This window comes from Cervus elaphus, chromosome 19, assembly GCF_910594005.1.
Source record: "Cervus elaphus chromosome 19, mCerEla1.1, whole genome shotgun sequence".
Lineage (NCBI taxonomy): Eukaryota > Metazoa > Chordata > Mammalia > Artiodactyla > Cervidae > Cervus > Cervus elaphus.
In genome coordinates, this window is record NC_057833.1 from 51369067 (window position 1) to 51382496 (window position 13430).

The 13430-nt window shown below is 36.8% G+C and overlaps 1 protein-coding gene across 1 annotated transcript in view; it reads right to left on the minus strand.

The window, feature by feature from the left end:
• Positions 1–525: 525 nt before the first annotated feature.
• Positions 526–13430, minus strand: part of SLC49A4 (solute carrier family 49 member 4) — an 84708-nt gene continuing 71803 nt past the window's right edge. Inside the window, exons 8-9 of the mRNA XM_043873964.1 lie at positions 8331–8513; positions 526–1588 (exon numbers count right to left, since the gene is read on the minus strand). Of these exons, the coding sequence (XP_043729899.1) occupies positions 1473–1588; positions 8331–8513 (299 nt within the window). The 3' untranslated portion in view covers positions 526–1472. The remainder of the gene's footprint in view (positions 1589–8330; positions 8514–13430) is intronic.

The following is a 13430-nucleotide window of genomic DNA, read 5'->3' on the forward strand; positions in this document are numbered from 1 at the left end:
ACCAGGTCCCCTTAACCTTACTTTAGCACCCCGGCTAATGGAAGGAGCTGGCTTACACTCTGCCTGTCCAGGAGAAGACAAATAAAATAGATACTTAGCTGACAAAAACTGTACTCACATCCTCAAAAAATAATAAATATATACATACATATATAGTTGACAATGAAGATACGATTTTAAGTGAGGAAAAAGAGGAAGGAATTGGAGGAAGCTGAAAACAATGAAGGTAAAATATTATTTTGGACTTTTTGAGAGAGCATTTGATTTTCTTGAAAGAGGAGAATTATGTAAATCTGAAGAGTGGTAATACCATAACCCCACCAGAGCATATTACTTTATGTCATAGTGAAATACATGTCTAAGAACTATCCAGTGGGTGTTAATTTTGAAAAAGCTGTCATTTACAGAAAGAAGGCAGGAACTGGCAAAACACTGCCCTCTCCAATATACTGACTCCATATAGAACTGAATATTTTATACCCTGAATGGAGATACAAGGAAGGAATTCAGAAATCACTCCACAGATTTGAAAGTTTCAAGGCTATAAATTGTTATTTTCAAACAAGGGTTATTTAATAAAATGCAACCCTGGTCAATAACAGCTGGTGCTGGATTTCCCATCCCATGCCACAACACATATATCTGCCCAAAGACACAGGATGTAATGTGGGATTTGTCATTTCACTTTTCACAAAGTGCTAAATCGGAACGTAATTACATTTTTTCATACAGCATTTAATGCAACTATATTAAACATTTAGTCACCTTTAATATAAACATTTAAGAGCCTAGTAGATGAAACTGTATTTCACAGAAACAAGGATAAGTTAAGATCGAGACACAAAGTATGCGCTCTGAACTCGCTAGAAAGCACTTGACCACCATAATTAAGGTGGCCGAAGCTTTCCAATCTAATTACAAATCAGGAGTCATATAAGAAATTGCTTTATTAGAAAAAAATGTAGTGTACATGTGGCTAATTTCTATCATTGATACACCTCTTGGCTATTTTATAATTAAAATCTGATATACGGTTTAAACTTCTTTAGAAGTTAGTGGCATTTCTTCCTATTCTGATATGTGGCTTAGGGAAGGAGCTATCTTCATGTGATAGGCACCCTTTACTCCTTTTCATAATTACAATGAACCAATCAGTAGCTTAGCACTGGCACAAAACACAGAGAAAATTACCTAGGTAGTGCTTTTTGGGTAAGACTTCACACTTCTAAACCGACTCTGGCACAGGTATGTCACTGATACAGTTTTAAATCCACTATTATCACTCAAGTTCCACATTATTATTACCTAGTAGTAATTAAATTAATGTGATCGCCTGTAACCTAAAAAAACCTCTGAATGAAGTTTCTCTCTTCTCCTTTTGTTTTTTTTTTCCTCCTGTGCAATTCCAAGCAAATGTGCAGTAGGCAGTGTTGATTTCAAGTCTCCTTTTAAACTCCTTCAAGTCTGTGCTATTAAACTGAGACAACCACATCAAGATACAGTCTGTCATAGGATTCCCTGAAGCACAGAATGAGAAGGAGACTGAGCAAACACGACCCGGGAAGGCACCAGTTGAACCAAGACAATTCTGTAAGACAAAAACATGCACTTGTAAGCATTCATGTGTCACCAGCAGAATGCCACTTGTATGCTGGCTGCTTTTTGCATTCAAAAGCACTTAAAATAAGCACTTATAATAAATGTGCCCTGGGATGCCTGAAACCCAACTTTCAATAAACAGTGACAAATTTGGAGTCTAAGTGATGCACGTAATATGTTACAGGGCTTTCCTGTGGATATTTTTAATCAGTATGGTTTATGACTTTTCATGTTTAATCCACCTTGCCTTCAGTTGCAAGACAAAACAAAATCTTACTTCAAGAAAAAAAAATCAATAACCTTTAAATGTTAGTTTGTTAATTATGTATAAGGTGCCCTCTATCACCATCACTCTTATCCTTGCTTTGAAATATCTGATGGATTAGACAGACAAACAAAATCACCTGAACCTTAAGATAAAACTTTTATATTTTGGGGGAACAACATACCTAACTCTCAGCAAAAAATCATATTAGTAATCACAGTAAAACATATTTTATATATATACATATATTAAGTAAAACATTATAAAATGAATCCTAATTCGACCCTGCGAGATACTACTGAGGATGCTTTGGCTTCTTTCTAGTCTTTTTTTCCTACCAACAGAATGGTTATGTATGATGCCAGTTACCAGAAAACTGATAGGAATCATCTAAACAGGCAATTCAAATAATGATGTTTTTGATTTAATGGAATTGAGAATGTGCTTCTTCAAAAATGCTCATTCATGAATTCACAACTCTCCGACAGGCCAATCTTGGGTGTCTTGTTACCAAAACACACGTGCTGCCCAGTCCACTGTGCTGTTTCTGGCTGCTTCCTCTGGCTCCAGGGGCCCTGGAGCCATGTATCTGTTTAGCTTCCTTCTATCCCGACCCATCTGTCAGTCAGTTCTGAGGTTTTGGTGTAGAAGTGAGCAGTTTCTTGGCCCAAAGAATCTGGTGGTGGTGGTGGTGGAGGGTGGGTGGGGTGGTTAACTTCTCTAGTTTAATATCCATTCAGCAATTTCAATTTTTCAGAAAAGCAAAAAATGAAGGAAATATGTTTCCTAGTACATTTTTTCCTTTGGGCACTACTATACATTTTATATTTTCCCTCTCTGTTTCTACAGAATGCTAATACTGCCTTAATCTTCAAAAATCATCCAAAAGATTTCTATGCTGCTGCTTTACATTAATCCATAATTCATATGGCCAAAAGAGCAATTTATGCTCAGGAATGGAAATCAGAAAACCAACCGGTAAGAAAAGGTGCTGTAACACTGTTCACAAAAGGAGCCTCCCTAACCTCTCCATTTCTACATTTTAAAAGTCAGACATGCTATTCTACAGCACGCAACAAAGATGTGTATTTCAATGGTATTTTTTTACACAAAGCTGGTTTCTGTTCTTTACTTGGATTGACTATAATCTAAATACTCAGAAAGGCTGTGATCTTTGGGATCTTGTCTTTATTCTAATATTCCCTGAAATGGCACACCCAGCATTTTCTGCTTTTATATTAACCAGATAGCCTCTGGATTTCTGACAATAATTTTAACAGGCAAAAAGCAGCAGTGAAAAAATAAGAGGAAAAAGCAGCAAAATAGAGACAACAGCATAGCGTTTATATGAAAAGTGAGCGTTTCTAACTTTAAGGTCAAATTTAAAATTTGCTTAAAGCAGTAGCTCAGGAAGTACAGCACTTGACAAGAAATCTACATCAAGGACATTTTCTAAACCTTAGAGACTGTATTTCATGGGAGCTAGAGTAACACACAAGTAACAACGATCAACTTGTCCTAGCTCTCCTTAAACCTAGAAATTGGTCAAATATTGCCAAAGCAGACCTTTATTTCATCAGCATTGTAAAACGATTCCTTCTACCGAGGTTTAATATGAAATTCCTAAAAATAACTCGAAACTACTCTTCAGTGTCATGGTTTGTTGGTTGATGTTCACTGCTGTGCACACCTCTCACTGAAAAGCCAAGTCCACTCTACAGTGAGTTCATCTGGCTTACCCAATTACCAGTGTTCCAAGAAATTATTGTTTAGAGAGAAGAAGGTCAGGGAGGAAAAATTCTGCCTTTTCCATTGAAAACTATTCACATACACCACAGCTAAAGTGGCTCTGATGTGCAGGAAATGGTTTTGCTTAAAAGTTCGACTTGACTTGGCAGGAGTGACGTGAACTGTGGTTCTCTGAAGTCCAGGGTCATATGACATGATTAAACCAACAGAGGCCTTATCCATCGAAACTGTCTTTGTATCTTTTAAAGTGAGCATGGTTTTCCAACCTTCCTTCCCTTTGCCTTTCACTAGAGAGCATATAAATCCCTACTCCAAGGCTCGTGATTTGCTTCTACATTTCTGCTGGTTCTTGACCATCTCCTGTGCTGCAGCCTGAGGACCCTGTCAATTTACAAATTTACACAGTGAGACATGTCCTATGTTTCAGGGCTCTGCACCAAATGCTGAGGCTCTGTTGGGACTGAACTAATTAGGATGAACCATTCTACTTTTCACCTCATCTTTCCCTGCAGTGATGCCACACTTTCAGTTTCTACCACCTTCAACTTATTTGTCTGATTCCAAATAACTGGGAATAACACACTTTCCAAAACCAGCCTTCTACTTACTTTGTTGATTTAGCCAAAATTATGATGATTTAACAAAACTGTCTCCACTGTATCTCAAGTGAACCAGCTGACACAATGATTTCACAATTTAATACTCCCTTCACTCCACATTAATTACCCAATAGCTTTGACCGTCACATTGCGTTATTTTTATTCTTAGATATAAAATTACTTCTCACTAGTATACACCTGTTGAACCTGTTCTCCTGGTAACCACCAGACAATACTCCCTCCTCAGCACACGACGCAGCCTCAAATTGATGGTCGGCTACTTCAAAATGAAAGACTGAGTTAAAAACCTTTAATGCTTTTAGCCAAAACTTGTTGCAGAGCTTCTAGAACAACAACAAAACCCAGACAATACAAACTACAGAACAAGCTACAAACTATAAAAATAGAACATTAGAATACACTTTAGAGCATATAAAGAATATAACAGCATTCTCAAATGGATTTTGTATGTGAAGTCATTAGGATAAAACATCACTGTGCTATCTGAAATAAGTCATTGAGATTTGTAAAGCAAATATTATAGAAAGCAACTCAGTTTTGCAAATATGATTATATTAAGGAGCAAGTAACTTTTTTTGAAAGTGACCCTGAAAAACCCAAGTCAGACAAACTCTAAGAAATGTTTGACAGGGTCCCAGGTTCCCAAAGCAGAATCAACACAGGACAAGGGAGACTCTGACCTAGGGCTCCACGTAAGTCAAGTGGCCTTGGTATAGAAGCCTGTGTGACATTCATCATCCATGATGGCAATGGCCATAATCTGCAGGCGAATCAATACCAGAGCCTGTCTTGCCAGGCAAAGCACTCTAATGTGGTCATTTTGGGTTAGTCTGTATGGCTCTGAAAAGCCACATCTGATGTAGTCATCTACCAGATAGCACATGATGGGGAAACAAAAACTCTGGTCAGGAAGTTCAGTACTGCCTTGAGAACTGATCTAAAAAAACCACCGATCTTTATGATGATTAAAAATCAGACCCTCCAATCATGTAACTAATAGCTGAATTCTGACATATAAATAACTTCTGGGTGAGTTTTTCAAATTTAAAATGACTAAATTATGACATTCAAGCACTGGTTCTAATGGAAGGGAATTTATCATATATAAAAGTTTAGGAAATAATTTTACATAATTTTTTTTCAGATTTGTCATTTCTGTATCATCACACCGAGGCTATAAGGCATGTTATATATGGGACTTCTGGGGTGGAGATCAACTAATCATAAGGGAAAGAATCTCAACAGAGTTTTCATATCTCTAATAACTTTTTAGCCTTAGAAAGTTGTGGGGTATGGGTTTGTGTGTATTCCTTACACACATTGAAAAATAAGCATATAAAAAACATTTTTAAAAAAATAGAAGCCTAGATGTTTAAATTCCTATCATCACCAGAAGGAAAAAAAAAATTATCCAGAAGGAAAAAAAAAATTTAGTGAGTGCCAGTCATGCCCTGGTCAAAGCTCTTTCACACTGATTTTCTCATTAACTCTAAAATGTCAAAACATACTGAGATTTTTTTTGTCCTGAAAATCATCCTGTTTGATTAACTTTTATTTAAAGTTTTATTTTTCACAGTAGTCATGGAGTTTAGGCAGAAACCTTTAACATCTATCTATACAGATATGCCTAAGAACATGTGATCAGAAACCAACCCAAAAGAGGGAAGCTTTTTTCCCCCAGCTAAATAAACACTTGATCATATCATGAGATAGGAATTAACAGAAATGGTGCTATTTCTAACACTGCCCGTGCCAAAGAAACATAAATGTCTGCTTGTATCTGGTCACCAAGAACCTGCAAAAGGAGGAGTGAGCACTGACTGACATACAGATGCCCGTCTCCGTTGAACAAATCGGAAGCTGCCCCATGCAGGAACCAGGAGAGTGGCGGAGATTCTCTGCTGGCTGAGCGCAATGGCAGGAATGCACTGGCCTCCTCCACCGTCAGACAGCGCAGGAGTGGTTCCTGCCTTAAACTGACCAATGAATACATGACTGCTATATTCTATAGGCCACATGCAGGAGGTCTATTAAGGGTAACATGATCTGGCATCTACTCTTGATGTTTTTAAACGCTGGGAAGACAGCAATTTCCATTCCATAGTTGAAACCATGCATGCTCAGCCAGGCTGCAAGGATCGCTCAGCCCACCTGTGTCTGTGAGCTGGAAAACCATTTCTACGGGCAACAGCCATCTCTGTCAACAGCGACACTACCGAAGTGGGTTACAGCTGACAATGTAATAACTGTTAGATGATTCCATTTAGAAAACTAACTGGAGGCAAAGACTTTACCCTGACACCTGGTGATGGCATTTCTTCTAATGGAAACACACGTTTCCAGGACAGTGAAGAGTGGTCTGACTTTATTAATATCACTCTCTTTCGAAAATATTACTGTCTTTCACAGGGCAAACCAAACGGATATCAGGTTTAGCAAAGATGAAAACTTCTTTTCCTGAATTACTGATCGACAGAAATGATCTAGTTTATTGTTAATTTTATTAAGAAAATAATATAGCATTTGGATGCTCTTCGCTGTGAGGTGAAAGTGCTCTGCCAAAAGCTGTCCAAAGCTCAGGGAGATTCTGTTTCATCAGCTTTTATAGTTTCAAAAACTTATTTTTGAGTCAAGGATGTTATTGTTGCTATTATTTCAATTACAAGACTGTAAGGATTCCTGAAAACAATTAGGTTTCTTGAAGTGTCACATTTCAGAGCATTTCTTATATTTGAGTCCTATGAATTAGATTCTTACATGTACAAATTACCCATATTTACTGGTATCTGATAAGTAGTTAAGAAAATAGCAACCAGAAAAAAAAAGGTGGTAATATTCATTTGTTTAAGATGAAATAAAATGGGACAGAAACCTAGTAAAAATTAATAAAATATTTATAACTCACAGGTACAAAATAAAAAATAAGAAGTATAGAAGTATAAAATAAGTATAAATCTTTATTTTTCACATGCCAAAAAGAAGCCTAAATAATTGGGCCCCGATTTTCTAAACCAGTGAGACAAAATCTGGACTGCAGAAAAGACAGTATCAGAGGAAGCCAAGCAACTTCAAAGCAGAGTCACTACAAAGCTGCCGACCCCAGCACCGTGGGGTCTGCCTTCAACAATGCCCAGTGAGCTTTGCAGCTGTCCCTGCAGCAGTTCCTCCCACCCCCCAAAAGCTATTTCACTCTCTCCTTAGGCCCTTTCTCCACTGTCTTCCTACAAGCTCATCATAGATGAACTGGCTTCTAAGCAGAAAAGTTGGTGACATCAAGAAGGAACTCTCCCTGAGCAATGTGCCTGGCAGAGATGTCTGCTTCTAAGGCATGTACACTGGCTTCTCTCCACCTCCTTTGGTCCAAGGTGAACTCCTCCACGTGGGCTGAGGACCCTAATCCTTTCTTTTGTGAGGACCTCCCTCTTCTTCAAAGGCATACCCCTGGATTCTAACTTTAACCTTCTTTGCACACTATACCTGCACTGACAAATTCGGCAGCCACATGTAGCAATTCAATGTAAATTTAAATTAATCAAAATGAAACAAAATGAAAAACCCAGGTTGGTAGCTGCATTAGCTTCGTGGGGTTAGTGACTACTGTGTTGACAGCAGACAAAGAGCATCTCTGTAATCATAAAATGTTCACTGGACAAGCTGTCCTATACACTGGATCTGCTCTTTGAGTGGCCTCTCATTATCCATAAAGCTTTAAACTACATATATATCCCTGACCTTAATTTTGACCTTATATTAAGACAGTAGAGTCAAAGTATTTTTTTTTAAAGCAAGATATCAGTGGTTCTCAATGAGAAACAGCATGTTAGAATTACCTGGAGGGTTAGGTAGAAATGCTGGGCCCCTGTCCAAGTTAATTAAATCAGAAACTCCAGGTGTGTGCGAGGGGTTCAGGTACATTACATTAAGCTAGGATGCATTTCAAGAAAAGCAACTGAAGATATTTTCTTTCATTGGAACGTGAAAGCTCAAATAACGTGACTTGCCTTAGAACTCGTCACATAATTCTCTATACACCAGCACCACAGACCTTTCTACTAATGGACACATTTAGATAGTCAATGAAAAGTCAAATTTCTTACCTGTGTGATAAAATGTGAGAAAAAACAAAAGTACTCCCATGAACATATTACTTAAAAAAGTGACAACTCCACAAGTAATTCCTTCTGGAACTGGGTAGACAGTTTCCACAAAAAGCTCAAAAAATATAGGTATACTGCTATTCAGGAACACTCCCAGGAGAATACAGGAGGCGTACAATGTCACTAAAATAAAAACACAAACATTTCAGTTTCACAGGAGTGGCAGTGAGTCATATCAGATGGATTTTCTGGTGTCTCTTTCCTGAATATTAACTCTGGAATTTTACCTCTTCTCAGAGGCAGCTGATGAAGTTGGACAAAGCTTCACACATCTGTCAGCTCTTTGCTCAGGTTTTGGGGAGTATATAGGAAAAGGTTTTATGGCTGGATGATTACCAGTTTATTTCCTTTATCTTTTTGGTGGATTACTCCAAAGCACAAAAACAATTTTAACTGTTACAATTTAAAGGGTTCTTCCCTCTGAGTTACACTCCTGGCATATCGAGGGACAGATAAAATATAGCAACTTAACACAAAATCTAGACTCATTCTGTAATTTTCAAAAAAACTTAAAATCTAAGAAAAGATGTAAGCGACATTAATTACTCCTGAAAATTACATATTTTAAGACTGTTTAATAACAGCCTTCAAGCACAAAATGAAAGTTATCTACTATGTAATTCTTGGAGAAACACTTAAAATAGAAATAGTCCTCAATTTTAGAATGAGTTTCAGGTCAAGAGTTTTTTTAAAAAATACATGACTTTTTTGGAACATAGAAAAAAAAATTTCACCTAGAAATGTATAATTAATAGTGGCTGGGATCCCAGATTAGCCTATAAATAGTCTATGAACTCAATCTATAGTGAAAATTTTGAAAAAGGCCACTGCTCTTATTCTTAGAGGAATGGTTAGAGAAATGTGCCCCACTCCAAATAATTATATTAATGCAACTGTCTGCATACAAATCTTCAATAATGTTAATTTGAAGGTGAATACAGAATCAATGCGGAGAAGGCAATGGCACCCCACTCCAGTACTCTTGCCTGGAAAATCCCATGGATGGAGGAGCCTGGTAGGCTGCAGTCCATGGGGTCGCTAAGAGTCGGACATGACTTCACTTTCACTTTTCACTTTCATGCACTGGAGAAGGAAATGGCAACCCACTCCAGTGTTCTTGCCTGGAGAATCCCAGGCACGGGGGAGCCTGGTGGGCTGCCGTCTTTGGGGTCACACAGAGTCGGACACGACTGAAGCGACTTAGCAGCAGCAGCAGCACAGAAACAATGGGCTTTCTTGGTAGCTGGTCAGTGAAGAATCTGCCTGCAGTGCAGTAGACATGGGTTCGATCCCTGGGTTGGGAAGATCCCCTGGAGAAGGAAATGGCAACCCCTTCCAGGATTTTTGCCTGAAAAATCCTATGGACAGAGGAGACTGGTGGGCTATAGTCCACAGTGTCACAGGAGTCAGAAATGACTTAGTGACTAAACCACAGAATCAGTGAGGAAAGAAAGATATCCTATTTAGAAACCTAAAACATCTCCCATTGGACTAATAAGTATATCATGTCCACTGATGATAGTGAGTAGCAATTATTTTAACCTTAAAGTTACCAGGAAAATATTTTTAATAAAAATATTTGTTAAGAAAAAAATTTCTATTGAGGAACAGAAGAAAGTGAGGGAATTACTCTAAATCTGTTATGTGTTATTCATAGAACTAATATCAAATTACCAGAATTTACCATACCCAATTGCAATCATTAATAATCCCTAAAACTGTTGGAGAAGAAAAAAAAAAACTGCATCCACTGTTTCCTAACAGCCTTTCTCTAATTAATCTCAACTCACACTTCCTCCTCCAGTTATACTGTGGCCTTTCAGAACTATAAGATATTTTGCACATTCTACTATCACAAATAGTTGGTGATTACTTTGACTTTCTTTGATTAGAAGACACATGGAAATAGAGGACAAAAGGATGATAGTGAATAAAGGACACATTGCTGGCTAAAGTGATGACCACACTGGACACAGGATTAAATGGGAAGCATCTAATAGATACAACCAGTCCAGTTCAGTTCAGTCGCTCAGTTGTGTCCGACTCTTTGCGACCCCATGAATCGCAGCACGCCAGGCCTCCCTGTCCATCACCAATAGATATAATAAACATATTTAAAATGCAATTTTAAGGCAATTTTCAAGAGTTTCTTAAAACCCAACGCCTCACACTTATTGTATGTTTGCTGGACATAGATTACACAAACACAAATCAACAACACATTCTCCTTACACATCACTCATTAGTGTACATTAGGAAATCTAGAGATGGAGTATCACTGGTAGCTTTATAGAGGTGTATTGTATCTAAAAAACACTTTATACTAATTTATGGTAAGTCATGGTAATCAGAGCAGAGACCACTACTGACCCCAAAACAAATAAGCCTAGATGGTAAAGATGATAAAACAGTGAATACAGCACAGAGAACTATATTCAATATCCTATGATAAACCATAATGGAAAAGAAGATTAAAAAAAGAATGCATATATATTTATAACTGAATCACTTTGCTGTACAGCAGAAATTAACACAACACTGTAAATAAACTATACTTCAATAAAAAATAAATAAATACAATGATAAAACACTGAAATAAGTGATAAGAAAAAGCAAATGCTTAAGAACCGAGTGCTACTTCTAAGAAAGAGTTCACAAACCACTAATACAATTAGCTGTTTTTAGAAAATATGTTTAAAAATAATCCCTTTGACATTTATATTTCTGAAGGAAATATACCCTCACATGTAATTTGTAATCAGGAAAATTAAAGTGTGATAACTGAAAAGCATAATCTGCACATAATAAAATAATTACATGTTGGAAAAGAAAGAATGATAAGGTAAGAATGAGGACACATTGAAAGGGGACTATCAGTATGGAGTCTTGAAAGGAGATTTGATTTTACTGATTTTTATCAAGCACAGTGTGGGGAAAAAAAAAAAGAGGCATGAGATGTCTCAGAAAAGTAGAGGCTGGTGAAGCAGGGAATCCTGTCTGAAAACCACTGTGAATGAAACTGTAAACAGGTCATCTCCTAGTGGGTAATCTGGGAACATCTACCAAATAATGCACTTACTCTTTGATTCAGAAATTCCACTTCTAGAAATTTATCCTACAGCTATGCAGTACATGTATATACAGAACACTCACTGCAATATTGTTTGTAGTATGAAAAGATTAAAAACTAGCTTGATGTCCACCAATTGTGAGTTGGTCGTTTAAAAATTTATCAAACATCCAAACAAAGGTATCCTATGCAACCATTAAAAACGAAACAACTGTATTTGCTGATGGTAATGACAGCAAAAATATATAAAAGAAAAAAGTACAGAGAAGTGTAAGGTATACACACACACACACACACACACACTTGTTTATAAATGTATAGAATTTTCTGGGAAATACCTAAGAAACTGACATTCAGGGTTGCCTCTAGAGAGGGAAATTGGGGGCCACAGGATGGTAGACATTTTTCACTGTATACACTTTTCTGCTTTTTTGAACTTAGTTTTTACTATGTGTCTATTTTACCTATTTAATAAAATAAAAAGAGAAATGTCATTGTAAACTAATTAACTGGCAGCGGATCCAACTCCACTTTATGCAGTTTTGTTAGCTCCCTGACTCAGAAATGGTTATCAGTGTGAGAGCTGACTCACACACCTGCTACATCCAGGAGCCATATAATCCAGCCTTGGGCCAGGATCCTCGACATAAATATTCCACCTCATTTATTAAAATTCTTGTTATATGTAGGATAAGTGGGCTAAGACTGCTGATATAACTTCAGAGGCCAGAAATTTAAAAAAAACCAAGTATGTTCATTCAATTCTCTCATTCTCAGTGTTTGCTTCTTGAATTACTATAAAAATGACCACAAGATTGCTTTATGCTAACTGGATTTGCTGAAATCACTTGTTATTGTAGAAATTAAGGAATCAAAATAATTTACACAGGAAAGGGTTAAATTAAGATCTTCATAATCAGAATGAGGGAAAACTATCTGTGTTAGGGTTGATTTAATATTCTCCCCAGTATTCTGGAACATGTACAAAGTAAAAGCTGATTATTATGAGTCTGAATTTGACTTCCATTTGAATTCTCAGTTTAGAGTCTGATACAGTATCTTTACACACTAGTTTGGCAGATCCAGTGGGTAAAAGTCATCTATTAAAAGTCAGGCAGACAAGATAATTTGCTGCTCATCAGAGGGTTCAAACTACATGATCATTAAATATTTCCATGACTTTCTATAGTACTGATACTAAAATTAAAATAAACTGCCTTTCAATTAAAAAGTCAAGGTAATTTAGTAGAACAAAACACAATGCTGATGCACAATTTTCCTCTATAAAGCTAATAAAATTTCACAGGCCGTAATTTACATTGCCAAAAACAAAGACCTGTGTACCACCAAATACACTTAAATGGATGTTTTTCAAAAACACGAAGATCATAAACCTGAAAGAACTCTTCTCTCCACCCATTTCCAATGACAAACTAAATTACTAGACTTTGGGGAAAGTAAAACTATGTGTGAATACATTTTTATTAGTCAAGACAGTCAAACCTTAGGTGAGTAGCAGTTACAAAACAAATCATAAAATTTCAGAGAACTATTCCTATGGAACATTTAATAAGATTCTCAAGATATCATCAAAAACAATAACAACTTCAAATCTTGGATTTATATAATTTTTGAAACACCTTTTAAAACTGCTTTTAAATATACTGTCATATTTGACCATCCTATTAACTCTTTGAGGCAGGTAAAATAAGATAAAGTAACTGAAGTTCTGAGAGTCAAAATGATTCTTTACAGAATGAGCCACCAGAGAGGCCCAATGTTAGGTTAGCAGGGTTACTAACAAAAGTATAATTAAATCTACAGAATCAAGTGTACTTCCCACCAAGCCACTGTATCAGACTGAAAAAAGTAGTTCTTCTTTTATTTCTTTTATCCAATGGTATTGACACAAAAGGAATGCTTCTCAAATCTGTATTCCACACAAAAAGCTGGAAGTAACTGCACAGAAG